This window comes from Oncorhynchus mykiss, chromosome 20 (assembly GCF_013265735.2).
Source record: "Oncorhynchus mykiss isolate Arlee chromosome 20, USDA_OmykA_1.1, whole genome shotgun sequence".
Classification (NCBI taxonomy): Eukaryota; Metazoa; Chordata; class Actinopteri; order Salmoniformes; family Salmonidae; genus Oncorhynchus; species Oncorhynchus mykiss.
Window position 1 is genome coordinate 40351993 of NC_048584.1, and position 21517 is coordinate 40373509.

Consider the following 21517-nt stretch of genomic DNA (forward strand, 5'->3'; position numbering starts at 1 on the left):
TTGCTGCTGCTGAGTCTCTGATCCACCTCTACGCACACGACACCATTCGGTATACTTCTGGCCCTTCTTTGGACTTTGTGTTAACAACCCTCCAGACGAGCTTCAGTGCCATACAACTCTCCTTCCGTGGCCTCCAATTGCTCTTAAATGCATGCTCTTCAACCGATCGCTGCCTGCACCTGCCCGCCCGTCCAACATCACTACTCTGGACGGTTCTGTCTTAGAATATGTGGACAACTACAAATACCTAGGTGTCTGGTTAGACTGTAAACTCTCCTTCCAGACTCACATCGAACATCCGAAGTTACATCTAGAATTGGCTTCCTATTTCGCAAACAAAGCCTCCTTCACTCATGCTGCCAAACATACCCTTGTAAAACTGACCATCCTGCTGATCCTCGACTTCGGCGACGTCATTTACAAAATAGCCTCCAACACTCTACTCAATAAATTGGATGCGGTCTATCACAGTGCCATCCGTTTTGTCACCAAAGCCCCATATACTACCCACCACTGCGACCTGTACGCTCTCGTTGACTGGCCCTCGCTTCATACTCGTCGCCAAACCCACTGGCTCCAGGTCATCTACAAGACCTTGCTAGGTAAAGTCCCAACTTATCTCACCTCGCTGGTCACCATAGCATCACCCACCTGTAGCACGCGCTCCAGCAGGTATATCTCACTGGTCACCCCCAAAACCAATTCTTACTTTGGCCGCCTCGCCTTCCAGTTCTCTGCTGCCAATGACTGGAACGAACTGCAAAAATCTCTGAAACTGGAAACACTTATCCCCCTCACTAGCTTCAAGCACCAGCTGTCAGAGCAGCTCACAGATTACTGCACATGTACATAACCCATCTAAAATTTTGCCCAAACAACTACCTCTCCCCCTACTGTATTTAATTATTTAGCTCTTTTGCACCCCCATTATTTCTATCTCTACCTTGCACATTCTTCCACTGCAAATCTACCATTCCAGTGTTTTACTTGCTATATTGTATTTACTTTGCCACCATGGCCTTTTTTTTTGCCTTTACCTCCCTTATCTCACCTCATTGTATATAGACTTGTTTCTACTGTATTATTGACTGTATGTTTGTCTTACTCCATGTGTAACTCTGTGTTGTTGTACGTGACGAACTGCTTTGCTTTATCTTGGCCAGGTCGCAATTGTAAATGAGAACTTGTTCTCAACTTGCCTACCTGGTTAAATAAAGGTGTTCTCAACTGGCCTACCTGGTTAAATAAAGGTGTTCTCAACTAGCCTACCTGGTTAAATAAAGGTGTTCTCAACTAGCCTACCTGGTTAAATAAAGGTGTTCTCAACTGGCCTACCTGGTTAAATAAAGGTGTTCTCAACTAGCCTACCTGGTTAAATAAAGGTGTTCTCAACTGGCCTACCTGGTTAAATAAAGGTGTTCTCAACTAGCCTACCTGGTTAAATAAAGGTGAAATAAAAGAAATAAAAGATAACACCAGGTGCAGGTTGAGCCCAAAGTGGCTTATGGTACCTCCCAATCTATATGGTAAGGGTGGAATCAAGCACTCTGGGTATTAGCTAAATAAACTGTGCATTGTCTGTAAAGGGAAGGCTCTCATCCTAACAGTCAGTCAAGACTGTTGGGCTGACGGTTTCATTATTACAATAATGAATCAATATTAAATAATGATTGTTTGAAGAAATGACAAAGTCTCTCTCAGTATTGAATTTCCACAATATTAGCTGTTCGGGAATCTTATGGCTTGGTGGTAGAAGCTGTTAAGAAGTCCTTTGGACTTGGCGCTCCAGTACCGCTTGCCATGCGGTAGCAGAGAGAACAGTCTATGACTTGGGTGAAGTCTTTGACAATTTTTAGGGCCTTCCTCTGACGTACTGGTCCGTACACGCACTACCCTCTGTAGTGCCTTGCGGTCGGAGGCCGAGCAGTTGCCATACCAGGCAGTGATACAACCAGTCAGGATGCTCTCGATGGTGCAGCTGTAGAACCTTATGAGGATCTGAGGACCCATGCTAAATGTTTTCAGTCTCCTGAGGGGGAATAAGTTTTGTCGTGCCCTCTTCACAACTGTCTTGGTGTGCTTGGACCATGTTAGTTTGTTGATGATGTGGAGTCCAAGAAACTTGAAGCTCTCAACCTGCTCCACTACAGCCCCATCGATGAGAATGGGGGCGTGCTCGGTCCTCCTTTTCTTGTAGTCCACAATCATCTACTTTGTCTTGATCACGTTGAGGGAGAGGTTGTTGTCCTGGCACCACACTGCCAGTTCTCTGACCTCCTCCCTATAGGCTGTCTAATCGTTGTTGGTGATCAGGCTGTTCCGATGACACAACAAACTTGATGAGTGTTAGCTAATACGAGTCGTGCCTGGCCATGCAGTCATGAGTGGACAGGGAGTACAAGAGGGGACTGAGCACGCACCCCTGAGGGGGCACCGTGTTGAGGATCAGCGTAGCAGATGTATTGTTACCTACCCTTACCACCTGGGGGTGGCCCGTCAGAAAGTCCTGGATCCAGTTGCAGAGGGAGGTGTTTAATCCCAGGGACCTTAGCTTAGTGATGAGCTTTGAGGGCACTATGGTGTTGATCGCTGAGCTGTAGTCAATGAATAGCATTCTCACATAGGTGTTCCTTTTGTCCAGGCGGGAAAGGGCAATGTTGAGTGTAATAGAGATTGCATCATCTGTGGATCTGTTGGGGCGGTATGCAAATTGGAGTGGGTCTATGGATTCTGGGATAATGGTGTTGATGTGAGCCATGACCCGCCTTTCCAAGCACTTCATGGCTACAGACGTGAGTGCTACGGGTCGGTAGTCATTTAGGCGGTTTACCTTACGCTTCGATCACACCGACAGTCATTGCATTTTAGTACACCAGAATTACATTCATTTCCAATCAGCATTGTGTTGCAGTGCTTTCAGTGTGGTGCGTACGTTGGATTTTATCGAGCGTATGCGTCAAACTGTATGGGCAGACGGCTTGACAGCAGGTGAATGTTGAACTTTTGCAAAATACATATCCAGATGATGCTGCGTTATATTTTGCGCAAGAATGCTGTCGATATGATTGAATCGTTAAAGATCTTGGGCACAGGGACTACGGTGGTCTGCTTGAAACATGTTGGTATTACAGACTCAGTCAGGGACAGGTTGAAAATGTGAGTGACAAGACACTTGACAGTTGGTCAGCGCATGCTCAGAGAACACGTCCTGGTAATCCGTCTGGCCCCGCAGCCTTGTGAATGTTGACATGTTTAAAGATCTTAATCCCATCGGCTACGGAGAGGGTGATCACACAGTCGTGCGGAACAGCTGATGCTCTCAAGCATGTTTCAGTGTTACTTGCCTCGAAGTGTGCATAGAAGTAATTTAGCTCGTCTGGTTGGCTCATGTCACTGGGCAGCTCGCAGCTGTGATTCCCTTTGTAGTCTGTAATAGCTTGCAAACCTGCCACATCTGACGAGCGTTGGAGTCGGTGTAGTACAATTCAATCTTAGTCCTGTATTGATGCTATGCCTGTTTGATGGTTCGTCGGAGGGAATAGGGGGATTTCTTATAAGCTGCAGGGTTAGAGTCCCGCTCCTTGAATGTGGCAGCTCTAGCCTTTAGCTCAGTGTGGATGTTGCCTGTAATCCATGGTTTCTGGTTGGGGTATGTACGATGTCATCAATGCACTTATTGATGAAGCCAGTGACTGATGTGGTGTACCCAATGCCATCGGAAGAATCCCGGAACATATTCCAGCCTGTGCTAGCTAAACAGTCCTGTAGCTTAGCATCTGCTTCATCTGACCACCTTTTTAATTGACCGAGTCACTGGTGCTTCCTGCTTTAGGTTTTACTTGTAAGCAGGAATCAGAAGGATATAATTATGGTCAGATTTGCTAAATGGAGGGTGAGGGAGAGCTTTGTATAGTTGGTCTGGAGTTTTTCCTCCTCAGGTTGCATGTGTAACATACTGGTAGAAATGAGGTAAAACGGATTTAAGTTTCCCTGCATTAAAGTCCCCGGCCACTAAAGGGAGATTACCCACTCGCCGTCGGATCTTTACAAGGCAACCAGAACTTCGTCTCTGATATCGGTCTCTTTCTCCTGCGAATGACGAGGACCTTGTCGGGTGTCTGAAGTAAATCCTTCCCGTCCGACTTGTTAAATAAAAAGTATTCCTCCAGTACGGGGTGAGTAATCGCTGTCCTGATATCTAGAAGCTCTTTTTCGGTCATAAAAAAAGGTGGCAGAAACATTATCAAAATCGGTCACATACACATGGTTAGCAGATGATAATGAGAGTGTAGCGAAATGCTTGTAGATGTATAAAATAAGGTACAAATAATGTGGAAAAAACACAATAGGTTAGGGGATCGTAGAACAGCAACCATCTCCTCCGGCACCATTACATATTATAAAGCTTAAGTTATTTATTAATATCTAAACTGCATGGGTAGGCAAAGCCAATACTGAAGTGTAATTTCCCATTTTTAGCATCATGTACGATTTGCTAACTTCAGCCTATATCAAGGTTATAAATTCAACAATTCAGCATGCAAATTACAAGCTTCCTCAAAAACTTGAGACATCTGCGGCATCGTGTTGTGTGATAAAACTGCTCTATAGTCCCAAGCACAAGGTGCACCTGTGTAATGATCATGCTGTTTAAAATCAGCTTCAAATTGAGAGACAAGCTTTTTTGTGCCGCTGGAAAAAAATGTTGGGGGGGGAACTTTTATTTCAGTTCATGAAACCAACACTATAATTTAGTTCGGTGTATAATAATCGAGGAGGGCGTGAAGCTGGCCCGCATGGCCACCACCCAGATCGGCAGTCTGCCCACATGCGAGCGCCTCACTGCATATCCTGGGTCCTGTTCAATAAGAAAACGTTTTGAAACTGAGTGCTACCGGAGTAATCTGTCAAATTAAACATCTGCCCGGCCCTCTGGATTCTTTCATATGTTTTCTACATTCCCAGTTTGTTACTCATGGGTGGGGGTGGGGGTTGTCACAGAATTCTTGGTCAACAAGTTAGCCAGCTAACTTTCCAAAACTGCTTTTAGTCTTAAGAAATCTCAACTTTAAAATTGAAACGACAACTAATATACAAACTTTTTTTTTACCTGATAAAACAGCACACATATCACTTGACTATCAGTTAGCTGGGCCATGTAATAATCCTGCTTTCTGGAACACATCCGTGGTTTGTTACATCAATCCTTGGTTTTAAAAAAAAATCATCAACAGGTTCAGGCACGAGTCATAGCACAATAGCTACATTGTAGTTTTATTCTTTATCAAATTCATACATTTTGTGTTGGCAGCCAGCTACTGTATAACACAGTACTGAAGGAGGCACTCAACGTATTGCAGCCGTCCTGTGTACCTTAACTTCTTCCCCCATCTTTCATCCAACCAGTTACAAAAGACACAAAGCTGCACCCTATCTTCTCTCTATATAGTACACTTCTTTTGACCAGGGCCCATAAGGTTTCCCTATAGTGCTCTGGTCAAAAGTAGTGTTCAATATAGGAGAATAGGGTGCACAAAGTAATTGCACAGGTTGATGTACGTTTAAAACAAAACACACACAATCGTTCTCCCTTTTAACACTGTGGACTCTGGGGAGGGAGATTTCATTGTGACTATAAGGCAGAGTAGGTTAGCTCTAGTCCAGGGCGTTAGTGTGGTCAATATCGATACAGGGCATAGTGAAGTCACGCGCACTAATGCCCTGGACCAGAGCTAGTCTTAGGTATATAACTTCTGACATGGCCAGAATCGTTGATGAATGTATGTTGGTCTTCAACGTTCTGCTTGCAGCGTAGTATCTTTTCTCCTCATCCTAGATCAACGGGAATTGCAGCAACAGATCAGTCGTTCCACGAAATGAGTGAGTTTCGCATCCCTTTGACATTTTAAGTAATGAATTCTACACCCATGTTGAATTTTAAAAGCCTGTTATAATTTCAATGAAACACCCTTTAGTAAGACCACCGAGTTAATTTTTGTTATATGAATAAGAATTGCTAAAGTGCTAAAAAAACTCTGCATTTTTCCACCACAAAACATTTTCTGGTGTTTTGTGGTGGAAAACGGAGTTGGTTGAGCAAAACCCGTTATCCATATATAGACAGGCTAGGTATGGTTTCACACTTTCATCTTCATCCCCCCCCCCCCCCTCAATTGCCCCTCCCTGTTGCACATAACAAGGTTCCAGTCCCCCAGTCACAAAGGCTGATTTAAGATGAAAATTGTCAACCCTGTTAAAGTCAAATCTGTTTACAATCCAACCTTGTTTACTTTATTTGGCACTTTTTTTATTTATTTACCACCGAGATTGGAAAACATTTTTTATTGTGTTGAACATGTTCTCTTTATGACAGAACGGAAAAAAAAAAAAAATAAATCCCCCCCACCAAGTTACACATTTGATAAGGCACCGAATTGGTGGAACGACCCAGAAAGATTTTGAGCCGGTTTTCCCCAGACACATTAAGCCTAGTCCCTGGCTAACACGTTTCTTTAAGGGAGATTCTCCACCGAGCATGTATTTCAGTTCCAGAAGAGGCTTAAATCAGCGTCCGGGAAACTGGCCCTTTGATTTTTAATATTTAATAGGAGTTGCAGCAATCAACTACTACAGTACAATAACTAATAGTTTTGGAATGCATAACTATGATAATCATGTTTAAGTGTCACGTCTTCAGTCTCTCACACAGATGTTCCTTCCTTCAGTCCTGAACTCTCTTCCTGAAAGACAGAAACAAAAAATATTTACAACCCACACCCAATCAATTAATTCATCAAATCAATCATTGATGGACATGACAACAATTTTTTTTTTTTTTTTTTAAATAATTACATAACTAGGGCTGTGGCGGCCATGAGATTGTCAGCCAGTGATCGTCAAACATAATTAAACGGTTAATTACCACGAGACCGGCATTTAAACACGTTTAGCATCTCCTAGCTTTCACGCCCACAAGCCACTGATGCAGACCTTTGGAATGTCTACATTTGAAAAAGTCTAATTAATCCATGTAATATAGTCTACACCATCACAATAAATCCATGTAATATAGTCTACACCATCACAATAAATTCATGTAATATAGTCTACACCATCACAATAAATCCATGTAATATAGTCTACCTACACCGTCACAATAAATCCATGTAATATAGTCTACCTACACCATCACAATAAATTCATGTAATAGTCTACACCATCACAATAAATCCATGTAATATAGTCTACACCATCACAATAAATACATGTAATATAGCCTACACCATCACAATAAATACATGTAATATAGTCTACACCATCACAATAAATTCATGTAATATAGTCTACACCATCACAATAAATTCATGTAATATAGTCTACACCATCACAATAAATTCATGTAATATAGTCTACACCATCACAATAAATCCATGTAATATAGTCTACACCTTCACAATAAATCCATGTAATATAGTCTACACCATCACAATAAATCCATGTAATAGTCTACACCATCACAATAAATTCATGTAATATAGTCTACACCATCACAATAAATCCATGTAATATAGTCTACACCATCACAATAAATCCATGTAATATAGTCTACACCATCACAATAAATCCATGTAATATAGTCTACACCATCACAATAAATTCATGTAATATAGTCTACACCATCACAATAAATACATGTAATATAGTCTACACCATCACAATAAATCCATGTAATATAGTCTACCTACACCATCACAATAAATCCATGTAATATAGTCTACACCATCACAATAAATCCATGTAATATAGTCTACACCATCACAATAAATACATGTAATATAGCCTACACCATCACAATAAATACATGTAATATAGTCTACACCATCACAATAAATTCATGTAATATAGTCTACCTACACCATCACAATAAATCCATGTAATATAGTCTACACCATCACAATAAATCCATGTAATATAGTCTACACCATCACAATAAATCCATGTAATAGTCTACACCATCACAATAAATTCATGTAATATAGTCTACACCATCACAATAAATGCATGTAATATAGTCTACACCATCACAATAAATCCATGTAATATAGTCTACACCATCACAATAAATTCATGTAATATAGTCTACACCATCACAATAAATACATGTAATATAGTCTACACCATCACAATAAATCCATGTAATATAGCCTACACCATCACAATAAATCCATGTAATATAGTCTACACCATCACAATAAATCCATGTAATATAGTCTACACCATCACAATAAATCCATGTAATATAGTCTACCTACACCACAATAAATCCATGTAATATAGTCTACACCATCACAATAAATCCATGTAATATAGTCTACACCATCACAATAAATCCATGTAATATAGTCTACCTACACCATCACAATAAATCCATGTAATATAGTCTACCTACACCATCACAATAAATCCATGTAATATAGTCTACCTACACCATCACAATAAATCCATGTAATATAGTCTACACCATCACAATAAATCCATGTAATATAGTCTACACCATCACAATAAATCCATGTAATATAGTCTACCTACACCATCACAATAAATCCATGTAATATAGTCTACCTACACCATCACAATAAATCCATGTAATATAGTCTACACCATCACAATAAATCCATGTAATATAGTCTACACCATCACAATAAATCCATGTAATATAGTCTACACCATCACAATAAATACATGTAATATAGCCTACACCATCACAATAAATCCATGTAATATAGTCTACACCATCACAATAAATTCATGTAATATAGTCTACACCATCACAATAAATCCATGTAATATAGTCTACACCATCACAATAAATCCATGTAATATAGTCTACACCATCACAATAAATACATGTAATATAGCCTACACCATCACAATAAATCCATGTAATATAGTCTACACCATCACAATAAATACATGTAATATAGTCTACACCATCACAATAAATACATGTAATATAGCCTACACCATCACAATAAATACATGTAATATAGTCTACACCATCACAATAAATCCATGTAATATAGTCTACACCTTCACAATAAATCCATGTAATATAGCCTACACCATCACAATAAATTCATGTAATATAGTCTACACCTTCACAATAAATCCATGTAATATAACCTACACCTTCACAATACATAATTGATTTTAGACAGGTCTAAAGAAACATGATATGTGTGAGAAATAAATATTCCTAACAGTCTGGGACCGTTGTGGGATGCGATAGATCTCAAATTAATACAACAAATCGCATGAAAAAAAATTATAAAAAAATAAACTGTTAAAAAACAAATGAGGCTGATGCAACAGATCAGAACGTTAGCCTAATATTTCAACATTTTAAGCTCATTTATTCACATTATAAGCACTGAAAATGCACACCTGGCAGTAGGATATAAGCGCGAATGTTCCAAAATGCAATCAACTCGCGGGAAAACATGCCAGTTAGGCTCAACACCGAGTGTAAAGCGGGTTAATGTGCTTAAGTTTTAAAATAAAGTTATTTGGCTACTTCAGTTGTGCTACAAAGGCCTATCGGCTACATGAGGTGTGCGACTATGATTTGAATAAGTTGCAAAAGTGATAGGCTAATAATGTCACCCATCAGACTATTCTTAAAGTTGTCTTTATATATACTAAAATCACACACACAGTGTGAAATTTGTTTTGATGTAGAATGGACCATTATCGTGCACCTGTATTGAAACGGGGGCAGCGGGAAGAAATTACACGTCATCTATGCACTGAAATAGCAAACGGAGGAGGCTTTTCCCCCCCGTGTGTGGTTCATTTTCATCCCAGCCAGATAGGCTATACTCCTGTTGTAAAGAGAAGCAATGTGCTTAATATTAGGACATTTGAGAAAGAAAGTATGCCTAGCCTATAGACAGCTGATGGGATCCTCCTCTTATTAAGAGGCCATCACTTCTGTTTTCTCTCGCAATTGCATAGCCTATAGAAATGTTACGCAACATGAGCTCTCATGACGAGTTGGGATTCTCTAAAACATTTGCATTGATGTCAGAGTGATTAGAGGAACAATAGAGTGCCGACTACCAGGCAACTATCCCGTTTGGTAGGCTACTAATGACCATCAGCAGCATCAGAGCTTGGAGAAGCCTAGTTACCGTCACGTGGAATTTGACTGCGGTCATGACTCGTGACCGCCGTTGTGTAACAGCCCTATAACCACACCCATGCAGCAGTTAAACAGTATTAGGTGTTCAAGCGAAGGTATTCCACTAAGCATACACATTCATTCAGAGCGACTTTATTTTAGTATGTTTTTGTGATGCCTGTGGGAATTGAACCCACAACCTTGGCGTAATAAAGCCGTGACGGATTGGCCTCATTAGAGCAGTCCTGTAGAGTGTTGTGGTTATTCTGCTCCAGAGTGAACTTTAAGAGCTGCTGGAGTTGTGGTGGCAGCTTGGACTTTGTTTTTTGTTTTTCTCACATCGTTTGTAATTCATTTTGTACATAATGTCGCAGCTACCGTTTCTTATGAACGAATAGAGCCACTAGAAGCGGCGCTCCTAGTGGCTGGGGACTTTAATGCAGGCAAACTTAAATCCATTTTCTACCAGCATGTCACATGTGCAACCAGAAAAACAATTCCAGACAATTTTACACCACATACAGAGACGCAAACAAAGCTCTCCCTCCATTTGGCAAATCTGACCATAATTCTATCCTCTTGATTCCGCGCGGCAAAACAGATTACCGGGACGTGTACTCAAAGCATGAACGGACCATCTGGCAAGTGTCTTCACTGACATTTCAACCTCTCCCTGACCGAGTCTAATACCTACATGTCTTCACTGACATTTCAACCTCCTCCCTGACCGAGTCTAATACCTACATGTCTTCACTGACATTTCAACCTCCTCCCTGACCGAGTCTAATACCTACATGTCTTCACTGACATTTCAACCTCCTCCCTGACCGAGTCTAATACCTACATGTCTTCACTGACATTTCAACCTCCTCCCTGACCGAGTCTAATACCTACATGTCTTCACTGACATTTCAACCTCCTCCCTGACCGAGTCTAATACCTACATGTCTTCACTGACATTTCAACCTCTCCCTGACCGAGTCTAATACCTACATGTCTTCAAACAGATCACCGTAGTCCCTGTGCCCAAGAAAGCGGAGTTAACCTGCCTAAATGATTAGTGTCCCGTAGCACTCATATCGGTAGCCTTGAAGTGCTTTGAAACACTGGTCGTGGCTCACAACACCATTATGCTGGAAACCCTAGACCCACTCCAATTTGCATACCGCCCCAACAGATCCACAGATGATGCAATCGCACTCCACACTGCCCTTTCCCACCTGGACAAAAGGAACACCTATGTGAGAATGCTGTTCTTTGACTACAGCTCAGCGTTCAACACCATAGTGCCCACAAAGCTCATCACTAAACTAAGGACCCTGGGACTAAACACCTCCCTCTGCAACTGGACCCTGGACTTCCTGACGGGCTGCCCCCAGGTGGTAAGGGTAGGTAACACACACATCCGCCACACTGATCCTCAACACGAGGGCCTCTCAGGGGTGCGTGCTTAGTCCTCTCCTGTACCTCCTGTTCACTCATGACTACACGGCCAGGCACGACTCCAACACCATCATTAAGTTTGCTAACGACAAACGTTGCAGTAGTCCTGATCACCGACAACGATGAGACAGCCTCTAGGGAGGAGGTCAGAGACCTGGCAGTGTGTTGCTAGGACAACAAAAGACGAAGGAGCTGATGGTGGATTATAGGAAAAGGAGGGCCGAACAGGCGCCCATTAAAAGGGGCTGAGGTGGAGCGGGTCTAGAGTAACTTGGTGTCCACATCACCACCAAACTATCATGGTCCAAAAACACCAAGACAGTTGTGAAGAGGGCATGACAAAGCCTAGTCCCCCTCAGGAGACTGAAAAGATTTGGCGTGGGTCTTCAGATCCTCAGAAAGTTCTACAGCTGCACCATCGAGAGCATCCTGACTGGTTGCATCACTGCCTGGTATGAAAACTGCTCGGCATTTGGTTAAATGTAAGGGTAATGCAAACGGCCCAGTACATCACTCGGGCCAAGCATCCTGCCATCCAGGACCTATATACTAGGCGGTGTCAGAGGAAGGACCTAAAAAATGTCAAAGACTCCATCCACCCCAGTCATAGACTGTTCTCTCTGCTACCGCACGGCAAGCGGTACCGGAGCACCAAGTCTAGGACCAAAAGGCTCCGTAACAGCTTCTACCCCCAAGACAAAAGACTGCTGAACAATTAACCAAAATGGCCACCCAGACTATTTACATTGACACCCCCCCCCCTCCTATGTTTTTACACTGCTGCTACCCGCTGTTTATTATTTATACATACCGTAATTTCCGGACTATAAGCCGCTACTTTTTTCCCTTCACTTTGAACCTCGCGATTTATACAATGGCGTGGCTAATTTATGGATTTTTCCCGCCAAAAAACTGAGCACCGTCACATAACGTGACGTAAGTCGAGCGCGCTCAAACTTCCCATCATTCTGATTTACGGTAGTCATTTTGTCACCCTCATCATGGCAAAGACACAAAGAAATGCATATGATGCAACTTTCAAGTTGAAGGCGATCGATCTGGCTGTTGGAAAAGGAAATAGAGCTGCTGACAGCGTGGAGCATTGTCAAAAAAATCCACTATCATCAACGGGTTTCGAAAGGCTGGACTGCTGCGTGTTGAAGAGGGCAGAGATCCAACATCAGATGAAGCAATTCTGAGACTATTCAACTCAGACACCGAAGGAGATGACTTCAGTGGTTTCAGTGCAGGAAGATAGTGACCAATGACTTTCTTGGTAGGCTACTGTTTACTGCCATTTTTAAAATTTTTGTTACAAGCCATGTTTCGTTTAAAGGCTGTGTAAAGTTCATTTGTTTCAATGTACCGGTAGGCATCTGCGGCTTATTTATGTACAAAATAGATATTTTTTTTTAATTCAGTGGGTGCGGTTTATATTCAGGTGGTCATTTTCAGTAGTAATTTTCTCTCAACTAACCTGTGCCTCCGCACATCGACTCCCCCTGTATATAGCCTCGTTATTGTCGCCCTTTTATTCAGTAACTCTTTTGCTTCAAACTGCATTGTTAAAGGCTTGTAAGTATTTCACGGTAAGGTTGAATTCGGTGCATGTGACAAATAAAATTGTATTTGATTTGAACATTCCGCTGAATGTGGCCCACGGTCATGTACCTTTAGCTGGGCTACGTCCTCTGTGTCAGCCTGTGGGGAGTCTCCTGCCTCTTTCAGAATGTCCAGCTGAGCCTGGAGTTCTACAGTCTTCTGAGCCTGGAGTTCTACAGTCTTCTGAGCCTGGAGTTCTACAGTCTTCTGAGCCTGGAGTTCTACAGTCTTCTGAGCCTGGAGTTCTACAGTCTTCTGAGCCTGGAGTTCTACAGTCTTCTGAGCCTGGAGTTCTACAGTCTTCTGAGCCTGGAGTTCTACAGTCTTCTGAGCCTGGAGTTCTACAGTCTTCTGAGCCTGGAGTTCTACAGTCTTCTGAGCCTGGAGTTCTACAGTCTTCTGAGCCTGGGGGGTCAAGATCATGTAAAATAAAAAAACACAAGTCAGGCTGCCCTCTTCCGATTGGCTGTTGCACGTACCTGTTCAAACTCCTCTGTGGTTTGACTCAACTGGGACTGGACCTTGAGACGCACAAAACATTAGGATATAATGCATTACACACACAGTGTCAGAAGATGAAGAAGTGGCTGGACACAGATGATGTGTCCCCCCCCCCCTTGCCACAGACACAAATAGATAAAATTATTAAAGAGCTTGTAATGACTTGCGCACCAGCACAGTCAGCCACCCACCCACACAGACACAGCCACCCACGCATGCAGACACAGCCACCCACCCACGCAGGCACCCACCCACCCACGCACGCAGGCAGGCACACACCCACGCAGGCAGGCACACACCCACGCAGGCACCACTCCACACCAGGCAATAAGAAGCATCACTTAAAAAAAAATTAAAAAATGGCTCTACAGTGGAAAACTAAACCCAAGCAGTGAGTCATCATGCTTAGAATAGAGAGTGAGCCAAGCTGTGGTTAGGGCAGCTGATAGTCAACACACTGGGTGGTTAAAACAAACGCAGCTGCTGCGTACGTAGAGAACTGGACAGACTGGACACACCGCCTATAATAATAATAATACATTAATAATAACACCGACAAAGTCAAGACACTGGCCTCACAACATTCTTGAACTTGAGAAACAACCCAGGTTGACAGTGACACACCCATGTCTGAAGCATAGGAATACCCATGTTGCTAGGCCGCTCTCGTGTGTTCGTTAGTTCGGCATATATCACACACAGAGTATCAGTCAAAAGTTTGGCCACACCTACTCATGGGTTTCTTTATTTTTTAAACTATTTTCTACATTGTAGAATAATAGTGAAGACATCAAAACTATGAAATAACCCATATAGAATCATGTTGTAACCCCAAAAAAGAAGAGTTAAAACAAAATACATTTTATATTTGGGATTCTTCAATGGCAGCTTTGCACACGCTTGGAATTCTGTCAACCAGCTTCACGAGGAATGATTTTCCAGTCTTGAAGGAGTTCCCACATAGGCTGAGCACTTGTTGGCTGCTTTTCCTTCACTCTGCAGTCCAACTCATCCCAAACCATCTCCATTGGATTGAGATCGGGTGATGGTGGAGGCCAAGTCATCTGATGCAGCACTCAATCACTCTCCTTCTTGGATAAAGCCATTTAACAGGACTTGGTTTTTAACCAAATAGGGCTATCTTCTGTATACCACCCCTACCTTATTCACAACAACTGATTGCCTCAAATGCATTAACATTAAGGAAAGAAATTCCACAAATTAACTAGGCACACCTGTTGATTGAAATGCATTCCAGGTGACTACCTCATGAAGCTGGTTGAGAGAATGCCAAGAGTGTGCAAAGCTGTCAAGGCAACGGGTGGCTACTTTGAAGAATCTCAAATATATTTTGATTTGTTGAACACTTTTTTTGGTTACTACATGATTCCATATGTGTTATTTCATAGTTTTGATGCCTTCACTATTATTCTACAATGTAGAAAATAGTAAAAAAAATAAAGAAAAACCCTGGAATGAGTAGGTGTGTCCAAACATTAGACTGGTTCTGTAAACAAAACAAAAATCAAACACACAGCCTTGTATAGCTCTGTAGCTCCTCTAACAGCCGGTTGCTGCTGCTGGAGTGAAACATGTTTTTATAAGCCAAGCGCGCAACAAAACAGATTTTATGGCCACAATTTTTTTAAAGGATCCCATGTTTTCTATTGCTACTATTTGGATTGTTCAACTCCTGATTGAAGCGCATCCTCCCCATTCACCTATTTTAAATGGATAGGCAATACAGTAGGCAGGCTATCAGCGCATCACCCACCACCTTGCAATCTAAGCTGGAGACGGTGTGCATTTTGAAATCATATACTTAATTGTTGGAAACCTGGGAGATTTCTTTTTTTTTTTACTTCATATGATGAGAAATGTCTCACCTTTTGCTTCAAAGTCAAAAATCACACCATAGAAACGTGGAGGCAATTATTTGTATTTTATAAAGACGTTGAAACCAGGATTTTTCTTCTACTGGTTTTCATAATTAAGTTTCTTTCGTTGTCCAGAAGACAAAAAGGCACCATCCGGGTCATATTAACGAGGCAAGCCAGTTAAGAACAAATTCTTATTTTCAATGACGGCCTAGTGGCCTAGTGGGTTAACTGCCTTGTTCAGGGGCAGAACGACAGATTTGTATCTTGTCAGCTCGGGGATTTGAACTTGCAACCTTCCGGTTACTAGTCCAACGCTCTAACCACTAGGCTACCCTGCCGCCCAGCCTAGTTGTTGCATCTTTAGATTCCCCCTCCATGTTTTTTTTAAAAATATCTCCGTCACATGAAGCCGCTAACATCATTAGTTTTTTTCCCGAACAGTATTTTCCCACAAATGTCCTTTTCTTTGGCTGCTTCATTACAGTAGTTGTCATAGTAATATAGCCTTTTAGCTGTGTGGACGATAGGCTTGCCATTTATTGTTTCACATTTCAATTCATCTCTTAATAAACATTTTAAAAGCCCATTCTGTGTATGCATGCATAATCATTTCTATTGGTCACATCATTTTTACAATTTGGAACAAAATGGAACCGTTTGCTAACTGGTTGATGTGGGTCTGAAAGCCAGCAGCAGCACCTTCCTAACTAGACTGTTCTGATGACTATATTATTGTGGTAGCGACCAGTTTCCAGGACCTTCCAGCAGAGCAGACCGGCAGTAAAAGGACGCCCCATGACCTATAACCTCCGATGCATCCTGACCTCTGGCTCCGATTGTCCGTTCTGTGCCCCGGCCTCAGGGACCGCCTTCTGGCTCTGAGCGTGCTCCGTCGCCTCACTCAGCTGACCTCTGACCTGGAACAGGAAGCTCCAGGGGTTAGGGACAAGAGGGAGAGAACTGGGATACACAAACTGATACGCACTAAGTTGACCTCCACTGGCGACCCGCTGATGTTCGGGTCAGGACCACAGGAAACAGGTGCGCACTCACACTTACCGTAGCCAGCTCTTCCCTGTGCGTCTGGGCCTGCGTCTGGGCCTGCGTCTGGGCCGACTCCAGCTGGCTCTGAGACTCTGACAGCAGCTTCTTCAACTGGAGAACAGACACACAGAACAGACAGACTCCGTAATGTATTACATTCTATGGTCACTCACTATCAGCCATGCGATTTAGTGAGACAGAACACAAAACAGCCTTGTCATATCAGATTATGTTTTTCCAGTGTACCGGTGACTGTTTCTACTATATGAATGTTGATGTGTATAACTGGTGTACCCATCTATGGTCTATATAATAATAATATGTTTGGTGGGTGCCTGTATGTGTCCTATTTCACACACACACACACACACACAGGAAAATGTTTTTTTTTTGCATATCCCAACACCCTGAGCGACACCATCGGAGAGTGGGGTTAGGGTCTGCCATCATCAACGGTGACCATGGAGCAATTAGGGTTAAGTGCCTTGCTCAAGTTCACGGCGACATCATTTCCACCTGGTCGGCTCGAGGATTTGGACAAGCTCTAACTGTTAGGCTGACTGCAGGGCCATAACGAATGTAGATGTGTACCTGTGCCATTTCCTCCTCCGTCTCAGACTGTTTCTCCAACTGGGCTTCCAGAAGCATCACCTGCTCCTTCAGCTGCAGAGAGGGGGAAAGAGTGAGGAGTCCATTACTAAAACAGCATCAGTCACTATACCAGCCCTGATAATTAAACATACATCCAGACAGTCACTACACCAGACCTGATAATTACAGACAGTCACTACACCAGACCTGATAATTAAACATCCAGACAGTCACTACACCAGACCTGATATTAAAACATATCACACGAAGCATTATGATAAACCCCTTCAGGTGAACATTAATTAATTTATTCAACCTGTTCTATGCTTTGGTTTCCTGTCTTCAAGCTCTCTGCAGTCTCCTCCAGAGTATGCACCTGTTCCAGGGCCTAGTGTGAGTAGCGAGAGTGTGGTTTAGAACAGGGCCACAAACGGAGACAATTCTACAGCCATGCCCAATGATTACAGAAGAGAGGAGATATAAAAAAAAAATGTACAAATTTAAACACTGCTACTTCACCTTCTTCAACTGGTCCTCAGAGTCGGCCATCTTGGACTTCCACACCAGCTCCTCCCCCTCAACACTCTTCTGAAGGTTCGTCAGCATTCCTTCCTGTGGTTGGAGAAAGATCCATGACATGGAGACCACAACTCGCTCTCACACACTTGTGTTTTTATGCAAGGAGGTGGTTTTGTTTCACATCTTTATCGATGCAGGCGTTGGGGGATAAATTAATCTATTTCCCATCCACACCTCTGTCTCTCTCAAACACGCTATTGTCTTTATTTGTAAAAAGGCTGTAGGCCAAATTTCTAGTTTATTTAGAGATGCGGGTGACTATAGACCAATTGGGCATGTTGTATCAGTGTAAGTCCTTACGGTTTCAGCCAGGACTGTCCTGTACTGGTCACACTGTGCCTGCAGTGTCCCGTGGCTGTTCTCTGCCTCCTTCAGTTTCTCCAACAGCTCCTGGAATCAAAACACCACAGACAGAACCAACAAGAAATGTTATATTTGTCTTCGGTGCTCTGGTTTACAGGTAAAGGGTAAAAACCAGACACTACACAGACTGCATTATACATTGTTAGCATACTACATAACCATGACTTCTGTCAGACCAGACCAATCAATAATCATTTATTATGGCTCAGTCTTACCGGCAGCTCTGTGCTCGGCTGGGACTCTTGGCTCTGCTGGACCTGAGCGAGGATCTCCTGTACCTTCTGTGATTGGTCCCTGGCTTCCCTTAGCTCCTCTCGTAGTGATTTCATCATAGCTTCTCTCTCTGCCAGACTAATGAAGAACCAAGGGGACAGAAACAGTTTAGTTTCATTTTTCTTTGGAAGAGCCAGAATCCCATATTGCTTCATTTGTGTTGTTTCACTGTAAAGTGTATAGCCATTTTGAAGAGACTTTGAATCCAGTTTGATTTTGATTATCCATAAAGGGAAAGAAATGTCAAAATAATAAGTGGGTTTGGTGATGAGCAACGTTCCACGTACCTGGTTTGTAGCGCGGCCAGTTCTGCTGTGTTGTGCGACTGCTGAAACAACAAAACAGATCCTTCACTGATACAGATCACGTTGTTAGACAAGCAAGGAAACTATAGCCTGGTCACCAGATCTGTTTGTGCCGTCTTGCCAAAATCCTAATGGTCATTGTCATACCGAACGCCAATAGGAGTTGGCTATACAGCACAAACAGGCCTGAGACCAGGCTAAGGTGACTGTAGGAGAGGAAAGGGGAACGTACAGTGGTGCTGCTCTGGGCCTGTTCAGATTGTTCTTCGAGTTGAATCCCTTCCTCTTCTAGTGTTAATTCCTGGCTCTCACTCTTCTCCAGACTGGATGGAAGAGCACATGGTTAACCAGCGTTAGACAATGTAATACAGCTGTACGGAATTGATTGTTTTTTGTGGAGTTGTGCACAAGACATAGGACTAGAACTACTATAACTGACAGTCCTATTCGAGTCACTGTTCTGTCCCCTGGTAAATGTATTACTGTGGAACAAGCCAATGTTCTGTCCCCTGGTAAATCTATTTCCCTGGAACAAGCCAATGTTCTGTCCCCTGGTCAATGTTCTGTCCCTGGTAAATCTATTTCCCTGGAACAAGCTAATGTTCGGTCCCCTGGTAAATCTATTTCCCTGGAACAAGCCATCAATAAAATGATAACATACCCATTGAGTAGCTGATCAGACTCTCCTGAGACATCAGCCTGGTAAAAAAAAAAAAAAGTTTCAATATTAAGATGACTATTGGTCTGCTTTATCCCAAACCCTCTGGGGAAAAAACACACACGTTGGAGCAGGGGACTGCCACACTGGGCGCCATGGAGCACTTGTGGTGGGAAGGTAAAGTGCCTTGCTCAAGGGCATAACGGCAGGCAAAGGCATCTAGGATTTGATATAAGCAACCCTTTGGTTGCCAGATATATATATTTTTTGCAGACTCACTTCTCTAACCACTAGGCTATATGTCAACCCAAGTTAACCACCAGAACATGTCAATATTCATAATGGAAAAACGGTCGTGTAAATATAGAAATGGTACCGATTTTAGCGCAAATCTTTGGGGCGCTACGGGAGAGTTTAGTAGTTGTTCCATCTCTTCTTTAAGCCGTTTCAGTTCTTCCTGAAGGGACACCACCAGGCATCTGTCCTCACTAAAATAAAAAAAAGAGATACACATGAGAATGTTCCGGTACGTAATAGCAGAATTAAACAAAGCTGGTGACTGAATCAAACGGAGGATTTAAAACAGGTAGAGGGGGGACCTAGACGTACCTGTTAGGTGCCTGCTCGGTCTCAGCTGTAGTGACCTCCTGTCGCGACAGAGTGAGAAGATCATAAGAAAGACAAAATCTATAGTTTTCTCAATACCCTTCTTTGGAAACAAGAGGGCTCTTTCCAATGGATACAATTCTGCCTAGACATGTCTAAATAAATACATGTAAATATTCTAAACAGCTAGTGACTCAAGAGAAATAACCGATTCAGCTAGTGACTCAATAGAGAAATAACCGATTCAGCTAGTGACTCAATAGAGAAATAACCGATTCCGCGAGTGACTCAATAGAGAAATAACCGATTCAACTAGTGACTCAATAGAGAAATAACCGATTCAACTAGTGACTCAATAGAGAAATAACCGATTCAGCTAGTGACTCAATAGAGAAATAACCGATTCAGCTAGTGACTCAATAGAGAAATAACCGATTCAGCTAGCCAAAGTTCATGGCCATCCCACTAGCACAGTGACAACAGAACAGAGACTGTCTGAGAGTTGAGATACTTACGGCAGTCATCGCTGCCTCCTGTTTCATTTCTTTGAGCTGCTTCAGCTCCTCTTGGAGTGATGCCAGCTGAACGTCTCGGTCTTGAAGACTGGAAGAGAAATGATTGGTGTTGTTGAGAAAAGACCAACTCCACATCTATATAGAGAGAGAATTATGGAGGGACAGATCAGAAAGTACCTGATCTTTAGCCGTTCCAACTCAGTGGAGTTATCCTACAACACATAAACAAACATAAATTCAGAAATCTTTAGCAGTGGATCAAGAAGAACAGTGGATAACATGGTTTCCACCTCCACGCCATCTCAGGACAAGATAATGCTTACTAGCCCCAGAGAGGTTTGGAAACAGACACTCCACACTTGTGATTACTTCCTACAAATACTTTGAATGAATTTGCCACTCTCTCATTGACGGTGCTCTGAGTCTTCATCGTGGATGTTTACAGGAAGTAAATTCATGTTGAGTCTATGGGTTTTAATACTCTGCCACTACTAAGGACTGGCTCGTGCAGTGTGCAAGTGCTGGTTGGGAGCAGTCTAGGCTCCTACCTAAACAATATCATAATATCTAATCTGATAACTCACCTCCAAGTCCTCATTCTCGTCTCTGTTCTGGCTGGCCTCGAGAAGTACATTAATGGATCCCACCTGGTCCTCCAGCTGTGCCTTCTCCAGCTCAGTCTGCTCCAGCTGGGCTGTGAGGGCCTCCAGCTGGGCCCCACGTTCCTTCAGATCATCCTCTACACTGCCCAGATGGACCTGGAGATCTGGAGGGACAGCAGACAGCGCTACAAACGATCAACATTGTTTTTAATCAATAGTCAAAAAATACCTTATTTCACCTGCAATTTTAAAGAATAAAATAAATGTAGGTTAAGATCGTCAGTGAAAAATAACGTGACTATAGGTGCTCTGATTTGTTTCCGTTGGTCAGCTTATTAAATCATCCAAATACATTAAGGTCGAACTTGAGGTAAG

At 42.6% G+C, this 21517-nt stretch overlaps 1 protein-coding gene across 5 annotated transcripts in view; it reads right to left on the bottom strand.

Moving 5' to 3' along the window:
• Positions 1-5247: 5247 nt before the first annotated feature.
• The window catches only part of LOC110499553 (ribosome-binding protein 1), a 41844-nt gene continuing 25574 nt past the window's right edge, over positions 5248-21517 (bottom strand). For 2 of the 5 annotated variants that reach the window (XM_036956338.1, XM_036956339.1), the window contains exons 11-27: positions 21125-21306; positions 20541-20675; positions 20029-20066; positions 19796-19907; positions 19423-19460; positions 18994-19084; positions 18744-18784; positions 18399-18534; positions 18121-18210; positions 17761-17853; positions 17558-17629; positions 17242-17313; positions 16666-16761; positions 16431-16523; positions 13705-13746; positions 13295-13630; positions 5248-6740 (exon numbers count right to left, since the gene is read on the bottom strand). In XM_036956338.1, the coding sequence (XP_036812233.1) occupies positions 6702-6740; positions 13295-13630; positions 13705-13746; positions 16431-16523; positions 16666-16761; positions 17242-17313; positions 17558-17629; positions 17761-17853; positions 18121-18210; positions 18399-18534; positions 18744-18784; positions 18994-19084; positions 19423-19460; positions 19796-19907; positions 20029-20066; positions 20541-20675; positions 21125-21306 (1706 nt within the window). In that variant the 3' untranslated portion in view covers positions 5248-6701. Of the gene's footprint in view, positions 6741-13294; positions 13631-13704; positions 13747-16430; positions 16524-16665; positions 16762-17241; positions 17314-17557; positions 17630-17760; positions 17854-18120; positions 18211-18398; positions 18535-18743; positions 18785-18993; positions 19085-19422; positions 19461-19795; positions 19908-20028; positions 20067-20540; positions 20676-20717; positions 20753-21124; positions 21307-21517 lie in introns of all 5 variants that reach the window. The other 3 variants (XM_036956342.1, XM_036956341.1, XM_036956340.1) reach the window with 3 other exon arrangements.